The 25,082-nt window shown below is 45.9% G+C and overlaps 1 protein-coding gene across 1 annotated transcript in view; it reads right to left on the bottom strand.

Annotated features, from left to right (window-relative positions):
• The window catches only part of atad2b (ATPase family AAA domain containing 2B), a 148,897-nt gene that overhangs the window by 52,649 nt on the left and 71,166 nt on the right, over positions 1-25,082 (bottom strand). The window contains exon 24 of the mRNA XM_079526214.1: positions 23,028-23,159. Within this exon, the coding sequence (XP_079382340.1) occupies positions 23,028-23,159 (132 nt within the window). The remainder of the gene's footprint in view (positions 1-23,027; positions 23,160-25,082) is intronic.

Here is a 25,082-nt window from a genome sequence, read left to right as displayed (position 1 = left end):
TAATTCCATAGGGCTAGACCACACATGGGCGTATGACATCATCAACGTACGACGGGAGCATTCCCTATTGACTGAAAGATTCTTTATTTATGAAAGAAATAAAATATTTAATGTGTTTTTTTGTTTTGTTTTTTGTTTTAGAAGGCAAGTATAATATTTTAAAGGTATATTCAGTGATTTCACTTAATTCAAATATCACTTATTTTTTGGATAATCCTCCCTACTATAAAGTGTGCTGACCATATAAGGAGTTCCTCCCTGTCCCCAGTGAGCCCCTGGGGTCAAAAAACCCTAGTTTCGGTTTGGGCTTTGGGTGGCAAAGCCTTCATCCAATCAGGATGAGAGGGGCCTTCCTCCAATCATGATCGAGTGGGGCGGGCCTTGGTGCACGTGCTGTTGGTCTGTTGTACTTCCCCCACTGTAGAGCGTGTGCATGTGCACATCTTGTTAGCGGGGTGGACCATGGTTTTTTCCAAATCACCCAAATCACTGAATGCTCCTTTAAGGTATATTTGTCTTATTAGCCAGGGATCCTTTTAATAATCTGAGTGCAACAACCCCTGTGAGGAGTGTGCGGTCCGCGTGTGGTTAGGGTTAGGTTAGGGTTAGGTTAGTGTCTTGTTATGTCGGAACACATGCCTGCACCCTCTGAAAATCTGCTGTTGAATGGGTTAGGCTCGGTCGGTTAGCAAGCTTGGTCGGTTTTACAAATGGCCTGGCGGAGAGGAGGTAGAGCTCTCTGGTTGGCTGCTAGGAGCAGTAGCGAGGACCCTTTCTAAAATCCAATACGGATTACGGAGTTAGTGCTTGTCGTACATTTATTTTGTACTCAAAATGCTCAAATGCATACACAAACCGTGGGACGGTGTGCGTGCCGTGCACACGTGCATGTGGCTCATCTCATTCAGACACCAGCCGTCAGCTTTTCTCTGAAATAAAACTAAGCTTATATGCCATATACTTAACTTATCAATACCCTTAGTTAGCAGTTAGCACTTACTCCTGCGTTTCTTTAAGGGGAAAAATGTTTGTAAAATTACAGAATCAACCGGTGGTATTCCATAGGTTTCACTTGAGTGTTTTTATTAATATTAAATACAAAAGATATACCAAAAATAGTCTAAATCCAGATAACCTTAAGCACACTGCAGTGCAGTAGTTATCATCTTTATATTTTCTCAAATGGTTTAAGCATCCACATGTTTGTTATTGAAAAACAACATCCTCAGCTACTTTTAGCACTTTAGTAGCCGCCTGTCTGCCAGTGCGGTGTGGACTCTGGAGAGAGGTGCATGCAGCAACTCTTCACACCTTTCAACAGACTCATCTCCCGGCTTCATTAGTGGTGGTCTGTTTGGTGGGGGGAGTGCACCTTAACAGTGCCACCTGCCAGCCCTGTACAATAGTAAGGGGAAACACTCTGCTGTATACATCACCAGAACTGGGCCATTCACACCATTGCCAGTGAAAAGCAGGCAGCTTAATTAACAGTGACCATAGTTATTAGCTACCATTGCTCTATAAATCTTTTGTTGATATTGTGAGATGTATCCAAAAAAAGGTGAGTTTGTTTCTTTAGTTAGTGCAGTACACACACGTGTATCCATGCACACACACACACATGAGTACATAACTACATAAATCTAGATGTAGTCTAGTTTGATTAACCAGCGTGATAATGCTTTGTTCTCTCGACTCCATCAGCCATAACTCGGCCTCATCCTCCCCCAAAGCCAAGTTAATAAAGTCAGATCTACGTTATTGATCTGTTCATGTATCTATGCTTCATTCTTAAATCTCTCCTTTATGTGAAGCACATGCTGCTCCAAGGACAGACCAGAGCAGCACAGTATAATGGATTTAATAACCTGGATGTTTTATAAGGGTGGAGAAAATGGGACCAACACAGACCCAGCATGTACTTGTGGGCCGTGGCCCGTGAGGATATTGCGGGAGGGCCCCCAAATAATTGGCAAAACACAAAGATTCTAAAGATAACTTAACACTGATATTTAAAATAAATTATGTAAAAAATAATCATGGTAACGATGCGGCGTTAGGCGGTCATATGGGTGGGCTGCAAGCGCTTCCATGATTTTCAAGTGGGTCCCGATCCAGTAACGGTTTAGAACCACTGTTCTAAATTCAATACAATCCACTTTATTTATAAAGCACATTTAAAACAACAGTTTTGAGCCAAAGTGCTGTACACTTGATAACAATCAACCCAGTCATAATTGCAGGCTGCAGCAAGCTCTCGTTTATGAACATCACGGCTTCACGTTGCGGTGTTCAGAGTATGGGTTTTATGCTGTTCACACTATGGGTTTTATGGGTAAGTCTCCCATTGGCTTAGAGGCAGCCAATCATGGAAAAGTGTCCACTATGGTCGCTACTAGAGGTATGTGTAAATGTTGTCCAGCCGCTTTTCAAGCAGCTGGCAAAAATAGTAAAATACCTATAGCAAGAAAAATATATAAAATAATGATAATCACTAAACGGGACAACATGATATAGGCACAATGCCTGGTGGAAACAGTAACTCTCAGTCTTGAGTTTTCGAATGCCAAGGAGTACAAGTGAGTTGTACTACTCACTTGAATCCAGTCCTTGTGTGCAGTCAATCAGATTCACAGTGGCAAAGAGAGCGAGGGGAAGGCGAGGGGCTGGTGGTATCTGAAGGCAAATCAGCTTGTTCTGACCCCCTCTCTCCTATCTATTGATAAACACATTGACCATTTACATCCTTGAAATGTGATGCCCAATCTCTTCCCATTTCTTCAGAGACTGCACTATTTTAAATGAAACGGGCTTGCGGGTAAGCAGCACGACTGGAGTGGAATACATTAGAATTTTAATTGACTACAGAGTATAAATTAGACTTAGTAAGAATGGTCACAGAATGAAAATAAATCATTAAGATTCAGCTTGATATTTTAAAGACTATACAAGGCGCAAACAAATCAGTCAGCTCCATATGGGCACAAGGGGGATGCACATATTTAGGCATATACTGATGATAAGGGTTTAGATGTTATTAAGAGGGATCTCCATATACCAGCACATAAGGGGAAATATTTGTGAGGGCCACCAGAACCTCTAGTATGCCAAAGCGACAGCTCGACAAGCTCACAATGAATCACACCATTTTCATTACTTTGGGCAAGTATAAAAAAGGGCATTCATTTATGAAAAATCATAAAAAGACACAATGTTTCTGCCCGAGAGTGACGTTAAAAAAAATAAAACCACTGACTCATAGAAACATCTCACCAGCGTTACTGTGTCTCCGGCGTGGACAAACTAATTAGAGGAAAATGCACACATCCCTTGGCAGCTCATGGATTAGAGAACACATGAAAAAGGACAACACCACCCACATACTTTATGCTGCTGCACCACTTTCTGTTTCTGGCCCGTCTCTGAGGACAAATATAAGCTGTTATTTGAGTTATTCCACCACTAGTTGTTTTGTGCACAATGTAATGATGCTACTTAAACTCTGCATGTTATATTGTCTGTGACATTCACTGGCAGTGGCTAGAACACCAGTCAACCTGCCTACATTACACAAGCGAGCACACACGCACACGCACACACACTCTATTGACCTAGGAGACCCCCTATTGCTTACTAACCTACTTACCTCCCTACTATTGCACATAGTCCTTAGACCTGTTTAATAAAGCGTGTGTTGTGTGTGTGTGTGTGTGTGTGTGTGTGTGTGTGTGTGTGTGTGTGTGTGTGTGTGTGTGTGTGTGTGCGCACGCGTGCATGTGCCCACGCACACGCATGTCTTTTTCGTTGGAAGTGAACGATGCTCTTCTGCCCTCCACAGAAGGCTTCCTGTCCAATTCCCCACTGTGGTTCCACATTCAGGGCGCTGGTCAGTGAACAGTACGGGCTCCATGCAGTGAAGTATATTAAAACAGGAGGAAGGGAGTCGGGAGTGAGGGAATCAAAGCTTGGTGTGTGTGTGTGTATCCCATTAAGTGGCCATATGGGACGGAGCTAAGTGAGAGTGTTGGGCAGTGGAGAGCAGGGCGGACCGTCACGGCTGAGCGCGTTTGATTTCAGATTCAGGTCACTCGACATGCCGGGGTTAAGAGACCTTTGCCAAGACTAGGAGCAGAGAGGAAAAAGGTGAAGTCGTGTCGCTGCCGTAGATATGAAATAGATAAGACATAAGCGGCCTGCTTGCCAGAGGTCCTTGTTCGCAGTCACCTACTTGGCTGAGGGACCCCATATTGCTTTGGATACCATTCAATCTGTGGCGTGCAGAATGATTCTGCCATTAAACAAACGCATCACGGAGACTCCCCTGGATTGATTATTGCTTCTTCCATGTGTGGTACGGAAGCACAGGGTTGGCATGAGTGGAAATGTCCATGCTAAAAGGGCACCTCAAAATACGACACTGCGAGGAGTTGGGATCGCACAGGGAACTTTCCGATCCCCGGACGACCGCTCACTGCATGCCCCTTAAAGCAGGCTTGTGGCAGTCATCGAGCTGTTGAACATAGTGCTGTTGAACACGCAATGAAACAAGCTTGTGTATTCAGCACGGTGGAAACACCTTGTTGATTTCTTTTACCCTGCCAAGTCTGTCTTCCTAAGTGCTAGGCTGAGTGCGTGCTCTCGCACACATTTGCCAGCGCACCACTTGAACACACACACACACACACACAAGCAGAACCCAATGACCAGCCTTTTGTCTGCCCACCGTTTGACTGCCCAGTGTTGGGTGCGCATGCACATGCACGCACACACAAAGCACAAAGCAGCACAGGCTGAACACGATGTCCAGTTGTGCTCGACGCTGTATTCTCGGCACGTTCCAGACATCGTGGTTCATTGGAATCGACTGGGGTTACTGCCTCCATCTTGTTACATTAATGAAGTATTGATCTGGGTCTGCTCCTATCGTCATGGCTGAACGGGGAGTGGCTTGGTGTCAGGGGTCGGGCTAACTCTGGAGCTGCCATCTTGAAAGCTAACCCTTTGCTTGTTGGTTTTAAGTAACTGGAAGAAAACACAGGCTGGGATTGGGATGGATTCTTTTTACGTTCGATCGGTGTACTGGTTCAGAGGACGTTGCAATCCAACAACACAAAATGGTGCACTTGAATACCAATGTCAGACACATCTAAATGTCTACATTTATTCTACGCCATTCTTCATTAATCAATCAATCCTCTTTCTCATTTACCTTTTACCCCATCTTTCTGCCTGTGTACGTACCCACATATCACCACAGGTACATAGGAAGACTCAAAGCCGGTGGGTTAATCGCACACACATACAAGACATACTTCACAGTATGCATATTGGTTTCCAATTTAACAGCCAGAAAACGTGACAACCTTGTAGACATACAGACTTGAAGCCCCACTATGTGGGCATTGGAATTCCAATCGTAAACATGGTCTAATCAATAACGTAGACCTTCTATTAAGTAGTGGTGGGCTACCAGCTACCACATCAAGGATTTACCACCCTTAGAGAAATTGCTAAATTGCTGAATTAAAACTCAATCAATAACAGCCTTCTTTATTGTCTTGTCAAACATAAAAAAAAACAATTACAGCCAATCTGCACTCTATCTGCAATGTATTCCAGAGCATAGATTGGCGGGGGGGGGGGGGCTTCAAAGGTAACTGCAGTTACAACCATCAATTTCTCAGGCATTTGAAGGAATCATTAGTATTTACTATTTATAGACCTTTAGCAGAGGCATACGAGCTCCCTGAAGCCATTGGACCATGTTTCCTCCATCTAGAAAACATACCACTTTGAGCTTTATATCAGCACAAAAAGTTCACATCTTATTCCTTATGCATAATAAACCAAGGCCAACAATGTCAAGGACATGGGGCAGGAGAATAGACCAACATCTCAGAATGTGAACACGAGCCTGGGGTCAAGGACATGGGGCAGAAGAATAGACCAACATCTCAGAATGTGAACACGAGCCTGGGGTCAGGGTTTGGGTCAAGCCCATCTGAATGTCCATCCATCTGAAAGCATACCAGTTGTATTTACAGTGGTGCAAAAACTGAGCTATTCATGAACACGGCAGCAATTTCCAAGGCTTGACCTCCATCTCTGTGCAGCATTGTCTCTCTGTCCCATCGCCACTGCCTTTTATGGAGCCTTTTGACTAATTTCAAAAGAGAGAGAGGAAGAGACAGAGAGAGAGGGAGAGATAGAGAGAGAGACATTCAGGGCCTCAGGGTCTCTGGGTGATGACAGGAAGCCAGCCGTTTGTCACCTGGCGTGTCACAGCGGCCTGACACTTAATGAAACGTCCAGATCAATAAACGATCCCATCCTTGCTGATGGAAATGAAAGAGATCAGTCACCACAACTCAACACACACGCCCATGCATGCACACCCTCCTAGACAGCCACATTAGCCTGCCCAGCTTTAATGGTGTCACACACATTGTAACAGAAGATTGCTTCTGCATATCATATAAACTGCACCTGCATGTCAGTCAGTCTGCATACAGGGAGGGAAGGAGAGAGAGAGAGAGAGAGAGAGAGAGAGAGAGAGAGAGAGAGAGAGAGAGAGAGAGAGAGAGAGACAGAGACAGAGACAGAGAGAGAGAGAGACAGAGACAGAGAGAGAGAGAGAGAGAGAGAGAGAGAGAGAGACAGAGACAGAGACAGAGACAGAGACAGAGACAGAGACAGAGACAGAGAGAGAGAGAGACAGAGAGAGAGAGAGAGAGCGAGAGAGACAGAGAGAGAGAGAGAGAGAGAGCGAGAGAGACAGAGAGAGAGAGAGAGAGAGAGAGAGAGAGAGAGAGAGAGAGAGAGAGACAGAGAGAGGGGGAAAGGAAGGACAGATTAAGAAGAAAAGAGAATCTAACATAAAAGAACAAAGGATTTAAACCACAGAGACGGTTAAGAACAAAAGCAACAGAAAGTGAAGACAACATAAAATCAGGTAAACACTCCACTCCTCTGCTGTGTGTGTGTGTGTGTGTGTGTGTGTGTGTGTGTGTGTGTGTGTGTGTGTGTGTGTGTGTGTGTGTGTGTGTGTGTGCTCTGTTGCTCAGCAAATAGCCGGTGGGGATGACAGCGCCTGGGGTAAGCTCCTCTCAAAGGACACATGTACCCTGATGTACCAGAAGCTGCAGCACTGCTGAAGATGTCAGCCTGCATGCACGCATGCGTGCGCAACACGCACGCACGCACACGTCCAATAGCAAGGTGTGGAGGCGCGTCAAGGGAAAGGTCAGCCTGTACACCCCTCACACAGTAGTGGGGGTGGAGAGGGGGGAGGGGGGGGGTTGAAGAAAATAGATTAGAGCCTGAATGGCCATGTTTAGTCTTGTCTGGAGTGCAAGTTTATCACATCCCCTGTAGAGTGAAATTGGGCGTGCAGTGCACGTTAACGCCGGGGGACCGTCCAAAATGAAAGTCACTTTCAGCCCCCAGAGTTCGCCTATTTGTCACCATCGCCACATTATTAATAACAGCCTGACTCGCTCAAGGCCAGCTAGTATCTGCCCTTTTTGGTGCACAATTCCACATGATTACAATTTGATCACCAGCAGGACTGGAACTGTCGAAATCAGGCGTGACGTATGTCTACTCTAGGCCGAGTGGAACTTTCCATTACGGCAATGGTGAAGCTGCGCTGGCCAGTACAATGTGTTCCCTTTGAGAACCCAACAACATGTACATAATAAAAGCATTTAACTTGGACCATATTGGCTGGAGAAAGACTCAAGTGTGACGATCAATAATATCAATACAATTCAAGAAATGCCACACACTTTTTTGTCCTTCCTTTTGTCACTCAGGGTCAATTGTCTATGTAATCCTGGGCGCTACACTCCCTCTGCCATCCTGGGGAGAGTAACGGACCGACCTCATGCTTCCGTCAGTGCATGAGGAGTCCAAGCTGCTTCTTTTCACCGGACAGGGATGGAGTTTCTCTGGTTGGACGTAGCACGTGGAACGAACACGTTATTCCAACCAGTTCCTTTCCCCTCCATCAGGCTGGCCAGGGGGGACAGTTTAGAGACCAGGATTATTGCATACTGCAAATTCTTGAGTGTTAATGTAACTCTGAGAGGGTACAAATCGACATGTAAGGTAAGGGTTTTTGTTCATGCAAACAAAAATATGCCATGGCAACAAGCACTCAAAAACAAGCTTGTCTAATTGATGCTCATTTCCTTCAAAAAGTGTGAGCCAAATTACCATTCAAGAAAGTAGGCTCAATTGGAATGTCCATTCAACCTCTGATGGTGTTACCATAGCAAAGGTCTCTCTCTCCTCCAGCTCACCCTTTTGTAAGCCGTTATTTAACCAGGGGAACATTCACTCAGACACACTGATGTTCTTTTATTTATAGCAACGCCTTGCTTCACGCTTGTACGCTCGCACACCTCCACACCTGGGAGCTGCCCAGCGCGACCGCAGCCTTCCACCGTCTTCTGCTGGCCAATGAACGGCTCCACTGGAGCAACTAGGGTGAAAGTGCCTTGCAAAAGGGCACCTCGGTGGGAGGTGTGAGTGAGAGGAAGCATCTCTCTATTCACTCACTCCATTTAGATATTTCCCCAGATGGGAAATGAAGCTTCTATAACCTCTCGGTTGGCAACATTCTGGTGACTCCAAGGGACTCCTAAGCTTTTCCCAGTTAATTTGTGAGACTAAAAGCTGCTCGCTTGAGTTGCGTTCGGCCAGGTCAGGAGGAGTTTAGGGGGGCAGTGAAAGGACAGGGAGAACTCTGGAGGCTAAGGTATGAGATGTAATGAAGCACTGAGATGATACAGCCAACAATACGCCTTAGTGAAGAAACAGAAATGTATGCTTCGGTCTGCTGCGGACAAAAACAAAACCGATTAAGTAATTTCAAGGGGTTTTATTTTTGTGAGTGTGTGCGTGTGCATGTGTGTCGATACCGAATGCAGATACCAGTGTTCGGTGGTTAGACTGGCATATTCGCCGATATGACCAGATATGACAAATAAGGGCCGATACAGATACTTTTCCGATACCGATACAGTATCCAGTGTGTGTTTTCACTAGATATTTTAATCGACATTTCTAATGCAAGGTGTGCACAGTAACCAGTCTCAGCCTGATCCAGACATAAACAGGATATTATCTAAATAAAATCACACCCGCGTGAAGTGAGGGGCGCTATTATCATCGTACATCATCACGAAGTACATTATGACCTCATCAGACACTATGACGTAAAATTGTCCATTCATTGGCAATGGGAATTTAATGTTTGTGTAAGACAAAGGTTTGAGCACATACACTAAAAGCAAGGAAGCTCTGAGAAGGAAGGGAAGTGGTCTTGTGACTGGGCTGCGCCATGACACTTTCATGGACACTTTCATGGGAGCCAAACTCACACCGGAAGTGCAATGAATACATGGCAGTGAATGGAGCCGGCTGAACCAGCTCATAACAAACATTATTTATGAACAATTGAGACCTTTTGTAAAGTAATAACTTCTGGAAAATAACAGAATACATATCACAGGTTGTTTTCTAATCACTTACTTTTCGATGTGCACAGAGTGCACAGTATATAATTTTATCTGAGGATCTAAACAGCAGCAGGTATCGTTTCTGGCTCCGAAGTATCGCGATATTTGGCTGCCAGACAGGAAACGGTGGGAAGTCTCGAGATACTTGGTGCGTTCAGAAAGGTACTTTGTGCTCTTTAGATACCATACCTCTATACAAATTACAGTGTACACATCGAATAACAACACAGCAGACAATAATGTGTTACATGTCTTCTGGTATTTTCCAGAAGTGATTACTTTACAAAAGGTCTCAATTGTTCATAAATAATGTTTGTTCATGAGCTAGTCACTGAGCTCTCATTGACTCGAGTGCATTCTGCCAAACTTCCGGGTAGTTTGGCTCCCATGAAAGTGTCCATGAAAGTGTCATGGCGCCAGTCACGTGACCACTTCACTTCCTTCTCAGAGCTTCCTTGACTAAAAGCTGGACATAGGAGGGGCTAGCGCCCCATAAAAAGAAAACCCAGGTCTGAATAGGGCCAGCGAGAGACATGTGTGAAACACAGCAATCTGCATCTATTTGCAGATTGGAGTGGCGTGAAGTCATTCTGGGAACAAAGAACAGACCTGTCTCATCACACTATTAATAAGCCATCTGCCATATTTCTCACAGGAACTCCAGGTTAACAAGGGACCGTCAGTCATGCAACGCTATGTGAGGAGATGGCTGTGCAAAATAATGTTCAGAGGATCCACTTTAACCCCAGTGTGCCATTTTATTACATACGGCTGCCCTTCACTCTCAGGTGGCATGGCTATAATGACTCGTTAGCTAGACGAAATAGAGGCAGTTGTGCAGAGAGAGAGAGAGAGAGAGAGAGAGAGAGAGAGAGAGAGAGAGAGAGAAAATGCATCTCGTCTCCTTGGCTTAATGGAGATGTGGTGTTTAGGTTGGATAAGAGCAACTCCAGGAGTAATTTGATATATAATTGAAAAGTCAGTCTTGTGCGTGTTCTTATAGCATCCTAATGTGACTCATGTCGCTTAATGTGCCTCCTGCTCTGCAACGGTCCAATGGTGATGCAAGTGAGTGCTGTGTGTGTGTGTGTGTGTGTGTGTGTGTGTGTGTGTGTGTGTGTGTGTGCATGTGTGTGTGTGTGTGTGTGTGTGTGTGTGTGTGTGTGTGTGTGTGTGTGTGTGTGTGTGTTTGGTAAAAGTTAATATGCACACTATTCAGTTGCAAGAAACATTACAATTCAGCCCCAGACAACAGAGGCCCATTGCTATTTGCTGATGAGCAGCATTTTGTCGCCCTGATGTTAGCTGTCTCAGCCCGAGTTTCTTCTTCATATCCATGGCCTTCTTAATAGAACGTGGACTGGAGTCAAATAATTAAAATTAGTTGGCCTTTATCAATTGCCATAAGCAATAAGACAAAGTAATATTGAAGCTGGGTGTAAACTGCAGTGTAATCACTGATTGCTGTATCAACCCTTGGTTTAGAGACTAAACTGTATAATTTGCTGCCTAATGGGACATGGGGTGAAGCAAAGATGACAACAGATCCATAAGTCATTCCAAATAATTGCATCATGTGAATCAATGATTCAAATCAATTAGAACAGAATTCAAGCAGAAAGAGAGACTTTCCTATTAGGCCGTTTTGTGTTTGCTAGTTTATGATGTTTACTGAAATTGCCCAATTGACTGCACTATGCTGAAAATGTTTTTATTTATTTTGTTTTTTAAGTTGAAATAAGTGTAGGCTAAATGCTCAGGTCCAGGGCTGCTCGTTAGTGTGGGTCTGTGGGAGAGAAGTGTAGATGAAGAGAGAGAACCTGTTTATCATTGACCGCTCAGCTTCAGATCCACTTTAATTAGGATGGAAGCCGAGCCAAGCCTTATTGTAAAACCAAGACTTGTCCACAGACGGCCTCAGAATATCATTTGAGACGGCCGACGTTATCTTAAAAAAATAATAATAATCAAACCAAGAACAACAAATATGTCATTCTTTTCTAGCTGCCCACCTCATTAAGCAGAGTCCATGAGTGGAAGTTTCAAAACAAGAGTTGAAATGCTGCTTGGGCTGCCTCAGTCACAATCAAGTGTCAACATAATGGAAAAAAACCTCGACATCACAGAGGGGGAAGAAAACAGTATCAACAACGTCTCTGTATTTTATACAGTATGTTCACCCTCGCTCCTGTCTTGGTATCTTTAGTAAAATACCTGGCCTAACCATTGAAAAGGCAATAACCATTAATCATAATTGGGCCCAGTCAGCACTGTAACTCTCTCTCAGTCTAGCAAAGACACCCCATATTCTTTCTCTCCCTTTCTCTGTGACATCCTCGAGCGGCACAGCTTACCTTCATTGGGCATGCAAGGCGGCAATGAAGAGAGATGCTCAATCATTTCAAATGCACCTCTCTGGGCCTATTTCTATCAGGGAGACATATGAGCCATTTACAATGATATCCGCATCTGAATTGCACGGCAATAAACAACCGATATTAAAACCTGCGAGGAGGACAGACACCCAACTTTGAATGGTGCGACGGTGTACATTTAACTATTGAAAAATAGCAGATTTACAAGCTCATAGCGCGGCACCGTGCTACGAGCTTGTAGATCTGCTATTTTTGAAAAATCGTGAAAATGTGGCGCAAATCTTTGAATATATATTCTTTCAGAGCGAACGTTTTTAACTAAAATCTTTGCTTCTGGGGGGGTCCCTGGAACAACATATTTTGAGATGGGGCTCCTTGACATGAGAACCACTGACATAGAAACTGAATTTAGAAGCCATTATTTTAGAATGGGTCTCAGGTCTAAATGGGTTAACACATGTCCACAAGACCAACCACTGTTTCTTGTGACGCCCCGAAGAGTATATTATTATGGACCCGTAGAGACAGAGGGAGATGCTCAATGCTGATGCTGGCTCATCTGCCCCCAAAAACAATAAACGGAAGTGAAAGGCATCATGGCTGATTTTACATTCATTTCACGCTTGGTGCCACAACGTTCCAGCAGGCATCTGTGCCCACAAAATGGCAGCTTACGCCGGAGCGCACTGGCTCAAGGCTTCGCAGGGATTTCATTAGCGAGCACCGCGGGGCGTCAAAGTGTGCATCTCAGATTGTTTTTGCATGGCTGCCTGGACGCAGCTGTGGGAGATGCTCTGTGTCCAGTCATAATAACTAATAATAATGCTGCCTTTCCATTCTGGGCCAGATGTTTCCTCATTCTTGCCGTCGGCCACTGGCATATTCTGGCTAGGGGTTGGGCCATTTAGGAGTCGAGGATGTTATGACGAGGTGTTTCTGTGCAATTTAACAGCTGCGACTTGCAAACGGCCGACCTTCTTTAATACGAGGGCCGTAGTCGGTTCTCTTTCCATTTAATTCAGTGGAAAGCTGAACCTGCAGTTCAGTTATTAAAAGGCAGGACATTCATTCCTAATGATGTCTGTATAGATTGGATATCAGCACCTCATTAAGGCAAAGGGCTTTCAATTTGAGGTCTTGTTACACAGTCCCTGAGTGAACACGCCAAAATAACTCCTGTTCAGTCGAGCATGGCATCAAGCACGGCCAATCATCAGACTCGCTCATCAAACTTTCATTTCATGGACGGAATCGGAAGACCCAAGAACAGAGGTAGGAAGGATCTTACAGAGGTAAGGAGCAAGCATGGGGGAGGAAGGGAAGGGAAGACATGGAAATGAAATACAGAGAGACAGAAGAGAAGAGGGAGGTGTCAAAGAAGAAGCACGCTCTTTGTCCGTCTGGATTCTTGACGTTTTGGCAGGTCAGCGGGGCTGAGGTAGCGGTCCGGTGCCTGGCTATAAGAAGCTAGCTAGCTGTGAGGTCCATGTGTTCAGTCTGAGCCCAGCATGCACTCCATTCACTCAAACAATTATGTCAAGAGCTGAAGCCCCTGCAGCCTCTTCCAGAGCACAGGTTGAGGCAGCGCAACAACTGGTCTGCACCGATGCTCCAATTACCAGCTATCGCAATAGGATAAAGAGCTGGCCAAGTGGCAGACATGCATGTTGGAAAAATTCCACTAGCATGTCAAATGCATTGCCTGCCAGGTTAAACTTCTAGCTTTCTGTGTTTCTCGAGATGTACGGCCTTGAGCACAAATGAACTGCATGAACGTGGATAGAACATGGAGGAGCCTGTATATTGTGTGAATCCTTCACCACAACAACAGACATGATTTGAGCAGGCTCTTTTCTAAAGGACTGTTCACAATGAGCACGGTGCTCTAAGACCTCGCCTTTCACCTTCTGTTAGTTAGATACAGTCTATGTGTTGCAAGGCAGGGAGAGTATTGATTGATTGATTGATGTCGAGGACACATGATGCGGCCCCTCAATTTTTCTCCCACATACCGTAAACACAGTTCGACTGTTGAATAAGAGCAGTCTTGTTGAGTTGCACAAGAAAACACTTTAGTGAGGACATTGTGATCTTGAACATATGAAAAGAGACAAACACTATAGGCAACTGACTATGTGAATTATAAACATGTTTACAATAAATAAAGGATAAGGAATTCAAGGTTTCACATGCACTCTGCCGAACATTTAGAAGAATAGAAGTAGTCAGCTGGCAGAGTTGGTTTAAAAACAGCCGTGAGAGAACATGTAAGACTGAGATGAATTAATTATGGATGAAGGCAAGGCACTGCAAATGAACTGGATCTTCGTGGCAGTGTGCTAAGAATGAACTGAGGGCCATGACCCAAGAAATGGGTCCTGGGTTTCCTCCTATCACTGAGAGTGTATGCATGTGTGTCTGTGTAGGGGGGTGAGGCTAGAGAGAAAAGGGGTGAGAGAGAGGCGTGCATGCTATTTGCACTGACAAATTATGCATGCCACACCCCCATCCCTATGATTTTTCACTTGACATCAAGGCAGGCACAGCGAGGCCTTTCGGCTTGTGAGGCCCACCCCGGGTAGTAGAGAAACATGAATAAAGCCATCTGTGCAGGCTAATGGAAATGGCTTCCTTCGTCCCTTTCTTCACCAACAGGCTAAGAAAACCAACAGACTACAACAGTAGTCAACCAACCAGTTTAGTGTAACAGACATCAATCAGGTTTGGAAACCTCAACACAGAAATTAACTCACCAGGATTAGATACACTACACTAGCTAGCCAACATTACAGACAAGCAGCTGAGGTAAATTCACCTGTAGGCAGAAACATTCAGTTCAAAGTCAATAATAACAACAATCCATCCATACATGAATTTCAGTTTCAGTTGCCACTTTAACATGCATAGCTGCCAACACCCAATTCCACAGGAGTCTCCCTATTTTGAACGTTTTCTGATGCTGAGCTCTCGATTGTGGCATTTCCTCCCATTAATCTCCCTCTTTCACAATGATACAAATCAAAAAGTCTCAGTTCCCCAGGTTCTTTCTAAAATGCACTATTTTTGTCATGAAAAAAAAATGCATCCCACTGGATCGGCGCAGGCGCAACCCGGAAATGTAGTAGTAGAAAAAATGACTCTATCCGGTACATGACTTCATTAAAATGGCACAAAGTGCATTTAAGAGAGAAGCTGGGGACCTGAGACACTTCCCAGCTTTGAGAATAGACTTTTACCAAGGTCTAGCAGGCTTTGTTTCGGTGAGTAGCTACGTCGTTGTGTTTATTTTCAGGGAATTAAAACCCTCACACAGCAGTGAGAAAACTGCTAGAGAGCAGTGGAGGCGTTAGTGAGAGACTCGCTATAAGCACTGGACCAGGGCTAGTCATTCCACTACAAAGCCCCATTTGACTGGAACATTTCTTCCTCTTTCTCTCAGATCCGTTACCTCTCCTGGCCGCTTCAGGACTTCCTTGTATTCACACCCCAAAACAACCTGTTCAACACTGTCTGTACTACAGTTTATTTCTGACCTTTATACAAGTCACTGTACTGTATTCACATTTCACAATGTATTTGTCTAAAAAGAGTTGGGGGGGGGGATGGGGGAGTGGGTGGGAGAGGATGAGTTCCATTTAATTCGAAACCAAAATGGCATCTCAGCCCTGGCTGGCACTAACCTCCATTATTATCTCTGAATGTCAGAAGACAGTCTGAGCTCTAGGCCAAGCCGCGCAGAGGAGATGGAGCAGAGGAGAAGTTAAAGAGTGAGGGTTGAACCCAGATAACAACCCTATAGAACTGTGCAGACTGAGACACCTGAATGGACCCAGATAGGCTTTAACCTCCCCAAGGGGGGATGATGTGGGATCAGTTTGACCTCCACATGTCCTAACCTTTACTGCCTTAAGTGCCTTTACTTCCAACCCCGAGTGCAGTCGGGGGTGGAAGTTCATCCGTACGGGTCCATTGCATTGTTAACGCACTGTAGTGTACTGTAGACTAAAACTATGACGAAAAATGTTTGCCGACTACCTGAATAAAAACAAAATAAAAACTAAGCTATGATGACTAAAACTAAGACTAAATATATTGACAATTAAAAACAAAATCAAAACTAGATTAAAATGTTAGGGACGGACTAGTGGACAAGAGATCCAGTAGAACTACAAGACAAGTCATTGTATGCTTGGTTGCATGCTGAAGATAGCAGATCTATGAGCTCACAACATGTCACGCTGTGATGCGTTGTATTTTCAGAAAGTGTAAAATCAGCCATTATGACACTGGTCATGGGCATGGCTCGCCAAAATACCATTTAGTCGACTAAATCAAATGTAGATTTAGTAGACTAAATCATGATATTTAGTCGACCAAACCTAGACTAACATTGAAACATGTCAGGTGACTAAAAGTAAGAAGTATGAAGTTTTATTCCAAAGACTATGACTAAACTAAAATAAAGATTTGCGGCCAAAATCAACACTACTGTACACACATCAGCAAGTCAACGCAGTGCTCCTCGGCCACGCAAGGTTGCATCATATCTCAACACTTACATGATTGTCACCCTGTGGTCAATTAAGCTAATTGGACCTACGTATACGGTAGTTTGCCTCACTGTGGTGATCCAGGTGAGAATCGGTTGCCGATGTCACGAATGAATTAAAACGGAGTTAGCCTAATTAATTAGGCCTCTGGAGGGGCCCCGATAACGGCTCTCCCTCCCTGAGACTCTGAATTAGTGGACCGCATCTGTGACACTTTGCTCCGCCAGATAAAGACTGTGGATAATGGCAGAATATAGTCTTACTGCTCAGTGTCACGGTAACCCATCAGACGTGTGTGTGTGTGTGTGTGTGTGTGTGTGTGTGTGTGTGTGTGTAGGGGTGTTAAAAGTGGTATTCAACGTACCACTTAAGCCAGATTACTTCATCATACGACAAATAGCAGAAAGTAAATAGCCAATATATTTGAACATTTTAGACAATTTAGACTTTTTTATTTATTTTAGTAGCAAAACATAACATTCCCCCAAATTGGGGATGCCAGGTTATTAAAAGAGGTTAAAGACCTCTGGGCTCACACAGTGTATTTTCTGCCCGTGTAGTGTACAGACGAAAAGATCTTCAGATTAAGCTGTTTTGAAGCACAATGTGAGAAGCCTAGTAGTTGTGTTGGTGTAAAGTGGCCCTCGGGCTTGGCAGAGCAGCGAGGGGTGCCAACTCCTACTGATGATGAAACGTGCCATAAACCCACACACAGTCCAGCAGTTATTGATGTAGTCATAAAATGCGTGACGGTCAAACATACTGTAGGTCAAATGAGTCTTGCTGGTGGTTGTGACTAACACCACAGAGCCTCAAGTAGCAAGCTTTAAAAAAAAATGACAGCATTAAGCCTGAGCTCCGTTGCCTGTCGATCATTCTGAGCCCCCCCCCAACACAGTTCCTCGGATTGTATTAAGATGGGACAAAAGTGGTGGCATAAAGCCAGAAGATCCCCTTCCGACCACAGAAGTGCTTTTTTCTCGGGCCTGGACCAGAAAGATAAATAGTGGTGAGGCAGCAGAGGCCCAGACGTAACCAGTATCTTACATTATTTATGGGCGGCCGACAGAGACTCTCATCTCTCAAGGAGGTGGTGCCTCCCTCCTCCCCTAGCAGGAGAAAATGGTTTACTCACACAGTAGGGGGCCCTATTAGGGATGTTCTCATGAGAGGCAAGCGCCACCCGGTGTTGGACTATGGTATTGCACTGCAAAACAAGTAACTGCTCCCAAACTACAATCCAATCCAATCCACTTTATTTACAAAGCACATTTAACACAACAGAGTTGAAACAAAGTGCTGTACACAAAAAAAAATACTAAAATATCAAGGGCAAAAAACAACAATACAAAAAACAGGGCAACATAAAGACATAATGCAGTGGAAGCAGCAACTCTTAATCAGCATGTTCGAACCCCAGGGAGTACAAGTGAGTTTTCAGATGTGATTTAAACACAAGCAAGGTTTGAGAAGCTCTAACATGAGGTGGAAGTTAATTCCACAGTGAGGGCGCTACAACGGAAAACGATCTATCCCCCCGGGGTTTCATCTTTGATTTAGGGATCTTAAGAAGTGACCTCAGGGCCCTTGTCAATTATTTGGGAGCTACAAGTTCCGATATGTAGACTAGTGCCAACCCATTTACAGACTTAAAAACAAACCAACAACAAAATCCTTAAATATGTAATAAACTATACAGTACAATATGCCCTGACAAGTATACCGCACGTTGTAGTCAATGGGTTAAACATGCCAGACTACCGGTATGGTCCTTCTCACCCTTAAAAAAATGGTAACATCTAAATCGCGAAATGTGTTCACTTCAGTATTTAAATGATGTACATAAGAGTACATCATTCTACATCATGTTTTGACCAGACAGTGGCCTTGTGGTTAGCGTGTCTGCCCTGAAACTGGAAGGTCCGGGTTCGATCCCCGGGCCGGGTCATACCAAAGACAAAAATGGGACCCAATGCCTCCCTGCTTGGCACTCAGCATCGATGGGTTGGATTGAGGGGTCAAATCAACTAATCAAAGGATTCCCGAGCACGGTACGGCTGCGGCTCACCGCTCCAAGAGATGGGTCAAAAGAAAAATCACATGTGACAAATCGTACGGCTTTGACTTTCTGCTGCTCTGTTGTAATGTGGTGTTAGGATGTTGCAGTCATCCATGCTTCATTCATTCACAGCCGTGTCAGAGCGTAGCCCCATCCTCCTCCATCCTTACATTCCCTGTCGTCCAGGTGGAAGCTTCGGGGGACCGCTCTGCTTACACACACACACGCAACCTGCTTACACATGTCTCGTTCAGGTAATGACCTCATTTGTCCCCCCCGTCCCGTCCCCCCCGCCCCCCCTCTTCCCCTGTCCACCTGTCGCTTGCCGTAGGTGGTATGGTAGGGACGCTGCGTAGTGTGATCACGCTGCGAGCAGGGAGGAGAGACCGGCCTCTCTAATGAGGCTGCCCACTGCGCTGCGTGTGTACACGCGCGTGCGTGTGAGCCAATGGCTGTGTGGGCATCACATACATCTGGTTTGTTTCTGTAATATACTGCAGCTGCTTGGCACAGAGACAAACTCAGCGAGCACTAGAGAAGAGTTTAACGGGAAGAGAGCGCGTCTCAGAGGGGGGTCGGGGCGGATGGGAAACCTTTAATCAGCTTACGGTGGCCAGCTCTAAATACTGTGAAGTCAGGCCTTTTGGGCGGCTGTCTAAATAAGGCCCGACTCTGAGAACGGCATTTCCATTTTAAAGCAAAGTCATTTCCATCTCATGCACACAAAAATGTCAAACGGGTGGTTTGAAAAGCCCCAGAAACAGAGGGGTTGGTTCCTCCCTTGCTAAATAAATGGTTAGATTTCCAGGGCATTATCCTTTTCCCATAAATCTAAACATCGGTCGTGCATAAGACATGTGTTACTTGCAAGATGCAAGTAATTACGAGAGACAGAGAGAAGCAAATTAGGCAAAGACATTAATAGTGTGTGTGTGTGTGTGTGTGTGTGTGTGTGTGTGTGTGTGTGTGTGTGTGTGTGTGTGTGTGTGTGTGTGTGTGTGTGTGTGTGTGTGTGTGTGTGTGTGTGTGTGCATGAGCATGTATCAATGGTGTGCAAAAGTGGGAAAAATCAATGTTGGTCTCCTGGCAGATCCTCATCCCTATGGGCCACTTCCACACCACCAAAAGTGAGATGGAGCGGGCAAACGCTCCAACCACTTCACTGTTACAGCGAAGTGTTTTCTATTGCCTGCCTTGGTGGTTTGAACTCACTGCTGCTAGTAATTGGCAGTGACCTAGTTGACTATGGCATCTGTGTATGAAATACAGTATGAATACAGTATGATGGGTGGGTAGGGATGGAGCTCGATAATCGATACCCGAGAAAACCCGATAACAAGCTTATTGAGTACCCGTTATCAATCAAGCCTGTTATCGAGCATAGCATGATAGCGGCCCATGATGTCATGTTTAAACAATCAAGACAAGAGGCGATCAAGAAAGATACCTGCCAACCAAAGCTGTCCGGGGAAACACAATTATGCTTTTAAAGTGACGGTACACACATTAACCAGTTAACAGTTTCTTTAATACTATTTTATTGGTAAAAAGGTCAATTGCCTTCCGTCTGTTAGAAAATAACTGTATGGCCCTGACGGTTAGCTCAACTGTCTGGACACCTAGGCTGCTGAGCCAGCCTGACGGTTAGCTCAACCGTCTGGGCACCTAGGCTGCTGAGCCAGCCTGACGGTTAGCTCAACCGTCTGGGCACCTAGGCTGCTGAGCCAGCCTGACGGTTAGCTCAACTGTCTGGACACCTAGGCTGCTGAGCCAGCCTGACGGTTAGCTCAACCGTCTGGGCACCTAGGCTGCTGAGCCAGCCTGACGGTTAGCTCAACTGTCTGGACACCTAGGCTGCTGAGCCAGCCTGACGGTTAGCTCAACCGTCTGGGCACCTAGGCTGCTGAGCCAGCCTGACGGTTAGCTCAACTGTCTGGACACCTAGGCTGCTGAGCCAGCCTGACGGTTAGCTCAACCGTCTGGGCACCTAGGCTGCTGAGCCAGCCTGACGGTTAGCTCAACTGTCTGGGCACCTAGGCTGCTGAGCCAGCCTGACGGTTAGCTCAACTGTCTGGGCACCTAGGCTGCTGAGCCAGCCTGACGGTTAGCTCAACCGTCTGGGCACCTAGGCTGCTGAGCCAGCCTGACGGTTAGCTCAACTGTCTGGGCACCTAGGCTGCTGAGCCAGCCTGACGGTTAGCTCAACCGTCTGGGCACCTAGGCTGCTGAGCCAGCCTGACGGTTAGCTCAACTGTCTGGGCACCCAGGCTGCTGAGCCAGCCTGACGGTTAGCTCAACTGTCTGGGCACCCAGGCTGCTGAGCCAGCCTGACGGTTAGCTCAACTGTCTGGGCACCCAGGCTGCTGAGCCAGCCTGACGGTTAGCTCAACCGTCTGGGCACCCAGGCTGCTGAGCCAGCCTGACGGTTAGCTCAACCGTCTGGGCACCCAGGCTGCTGAGCCAGCCTGACGGTTAGCTCAACCGTCTGGGCACCCAGGCTGCTGAGCCAGCCTGACGGTTAGCTCAACCGTCTGGGCACCCAGGCTGCTGAGCCAGCCTGACGGTTAGCTCAACCGTCTGGGCACCTAGGCTGCTGAGCCAGCCTGACGGTTAGCTCAACCGTCTGGGCACCTAGGCTGCTGAGCCAGCCTGACGGTTAGCTCAACCGTCTGGGCACCCAGGCTGCTGAGCCAGCCTGACGGTTAGCTCAACCGTCTGGGCACCTAGGCTGCTGAGCCAGCCTGACGGTTAGCTCAACCGTCTGGGCACCTAGGCTGCTGAGCCAGCCTGACGGTTAGCTCAACTGTCTGGGCACCTAGGCTGCTGAGCCAGCCTGACGGTTAGCTCAACTGTCTGGGCACCTAGGCTGCTGGGCCAGCCTGACGGTTAGCTCAACCGTCTGGGCACCTAGGCTGCTGAGCCAGCCTGACGGTTAGCTCAACTGTCTGGGCACCTAGGCTGCTGAGCCAGCCTGACGGTTAGCTCAACTGTCTGGGCACCTACAGTAGGCTGCTGAGCTAGCCTGACGGTTAGCTCAACTGTCTGGGCACCTAGGCTGCTGAGCCAGCCTGACGGTTAGCTCAACTGTCTGGGCACCTAGGCTGCTGAGCCAGCCTGACGGTTAGCTCAACCGTCTGGGCACCTAGGCTGCTGAGCCAGCCTGACGGTTAGCTCAACCGTCTGGGCACCTAGGCTGCTGAGCCAGGCTGACGGTTAGCTCAACCGTCTGGACACCTAGGCTGCTGAGCCAGCCTGACGGTTAGCTCAACCGTCTGGGCACCTAGGCTGCTGAGCCAGCCTGACGGTTAGCTCAACTGTCTGGACACCTAGGCTGCTGAGCCAGCCTGACGGTTAGCTCAACCGTCTGGGCACCTAGGCTGCTGAGCCAGCCTGACGGTTAGCTCAACCGTCTGGGCACCTAGGCTGCTGAGCCAGCCTGACGGTTAGCTCAACTGTCTGGGCACCTAGGCTGCTGAGCCAGCCTGACGGTTAGCTCAACCGTCTGGGCACCCAGGCTGCTGAGCCAGCGTGACGGTTAGCTCAACTGTCTGGGCACCTAGGCTGCTGAGCCAGCCTGACGGTTAGCTCAACTGTCTGGGCACCTAGGCTGCTGAGCCAGCCTGACGGTTAGCTCAACCGTCTGGTCACCTAGGCTGCTGAGCCAGCCTGACGGCGTGTCGCGGGTTCGACTCCCGATCCTGACGGCCTTTGCCGCGTGTCTTTCCCCCCCATCTCTCTCCCCATTTCCTGTCAGATTACTTTCAATATAAATAAAGGCAGAAAAATCTTTTAAAAAAATCTTTAAAAAAAAGAAAATAACTGTATTCACTAGATACTGGTTCTGTTTAGAAATCACTGTCTCCCGTCTTTCCACAAAATAATAGAAAATGCTCGATAGTGGGCTCGATAAGAACCCGGCTCGATAAGGTGCTCGTTATCAATACAAATGAACGAGGCTCCATCCCTAATGATGGGTGTACGTATGGCATGCACACCTGACTGTACAGCATGCATTAGTGTGTATATATTAGGGGTGGAGGGGAAATATATTCAGTACAAGATCGCAATTCTTTTTGCCACAAGCTGTATTCTGTATCGATTCTTTGATGCTTTGATGTATTATACCTTTTTCTACTTGGGTTATGGCTGGTGTTTTTGAATAAAGACTGCAACTTTCAACAGACACCCTAAATCGATATATATATATATATATATATATATATATATAGTAATGAATCACAATATATCAAAGGATCTTGGCCTAAACATGAGGTATCTGGTGATTTCCAACCATAGTAATTGTGATACATGTCTAACTGTGCAAAGCCAGACAGTGTGTTTTGTATAATTAAGGACTACGCGTGCATGTGTGCAAATGAGTGTGCGTAACTATGTATCACTGTGTGTATGATACGATGCTCTGCGTGCAATATCATATTGTGTATCAGGTGTGCATCGTGTGTGTGTGTGTGTGTGCGCGCGTGTGTGTGTGTGTGTGTGTGTGTGCGTGTGTACTCACTACTGCTGCAGTGTTTGTCGGAGGCCTCTCCCTGAGTGCTGCTCCCTGCCTGTTCCTCTGGCTGGCTGGCGGGCTGCTTTCTGGCTGCCACGGCGCCTGGAGCTGCAACGGGCTGAGCTGGCGTCTGGAGATCTGCCGACGGACGGACGCCACACAGATACAGTTACCAACAACAAACACACTGTTGTTGTGTGTCCCACTACTATGAGAGAAAGAATGTGTATATAAACACCTTATCAATTAGATCGTTAATATGAAACTGGCTGTCTAAAACCACACTAAGAGAGGCTGTTGTTTGTGTGCAAGCATGCACGCGCACACACACACACACACACACACACACACACACACACACACACACACACACACACACACACACACACACACACACACACACACACACACACACACACACACACACCTTATCATTGTTGTGAGTCCCACTATGAGAGCAAGAATGTGTATGAAAAATACCTCATCAAATAGCTCGTTAGTATGAAACGGACTGTGTAAAACCACACTAAGAGCGGCTGATTTTGTGTTTGTGCACACACACACACACACGTACACACCTTTGAGGGCATGCATCAAAAGAAGACCAGACAAAGACAGCAGACAGATAATAGGATGCAAATGTAAGTAGACAAACAGACATTGGCCAAGAGAGTGGAGAGACACAGTGGTGGTGGTGGTGCTGGGACGACGAATAAAAAAGAAATATTAATGCAGGAATACAAGGCAAGGCGAGTTATTTGTATAGCGCATTTCAAGGCTATTATTATTCACCATCTGCCAGAGAGGACCTTGCAGAATGCAAGCGCTTGTTCTGCTAAAGCAGGATGTAATTCTGTGTCCTTGTGTCTGAGACTCAATGGCTGAGAGTGTCTGCGTGCTTTAGAGTGGATACCATGAGCAGTGCTGCTGTGAAGCAGAGATTTTAAAATCAGACTTTAAATTACACGTATATTTAACCCTTTCAGGACGGGAAACCCTTTTGGTGTTTTAAGCATTATGTTATACCTTAGTGCCGCGCTATGAGCTTGTAGATCTGCTATTATTTTTAAATTGTGAAAATCTGGTGCAAATCTTTGGATATATTCTTTCACAGCAAACGTTTTAACATTTAGGGCGGCTGTGGCTCAGGAGGTAGAGCAGGTCGTCCAATGATGGTCGGCGGTTCGAATCCCGGCTCCTCTTGTCCACATGTCGAAGTGTCCTTGGGCAAGACACTGAACCCTACATTGCCTCCAATGAGTTGGTCAGTGTTAGCTTGCCACCATTGGTGTGTGAATGTGGGAAGTGAGGACGCTGGCGTCGACTGTTCGCCGCTTCACCTCCCAATGTATGAATGAATGAACCATTGTAAAGCGCTTTGAGCACTTGGAAAAGTGCTATAAAAATGCAATTCATTAACGCAAATCTTTGCTTCTGGGGGGTCCCTGGAACAACATAATTTTCAGATGGGGGGTCGGCCACTGCCACAGTGATGTTTATGTCACTGGGTTGAGTATTCAACAACAACCCTTGTTTTGCTGGGTTTGTACTTGTACCTCAGTCCTAGGGGATAAAACACATGTTGTATCTCTCTCAATGTGATGCCTCTTGCAGCATCAACTCCTACCTCGAATGAAACCGAAAGGGCAAAACCAAGTAATAGAATAAGGGGGAGGTATACTGGTGGGAGTGCATATAATTAATACATATATATATATATATATATATATATATATATATATATATATATATATATAAACCAATTTTAATAAGATCTTAGCGTTTTAACAGTATATATTTTTAGATGTACTGTAGATGGTGGGTGGCTCTGACACAGTCAAATGTTCGTGTTTTAGCGTGATTTTACAATCATTCATGTGAAATGCAACACTACAAATACGTTTCAACTTGCAGGTGAAGACAAACTGTGTATGTGTAGTCAAAAGGTTAATAAGTGAACTATGTTGTTCATGAACAACATGTGTCAAATCCAGATGATTAAAAATAATAATAATACAAATACAAATGTTATCTTTCCTAATCCTACCTCATCATTAACCA

This window comes from Electrona antarctica (genome assembly GCF_951216825.1).
Source record: "Electrona antarctica genome assembly, chromosome: 17".
NCBI lineage: Eukaryota > Metazoa > Chordata > Actinopteri > Myctophiformes > Myctophidae > Electrona > Electrona antarctica.
The sequence above is the reverse complement of the archived record's forward strand: the minus strand, read 5'-3'. Positions and strand labels throughout refer to the sequence as shown.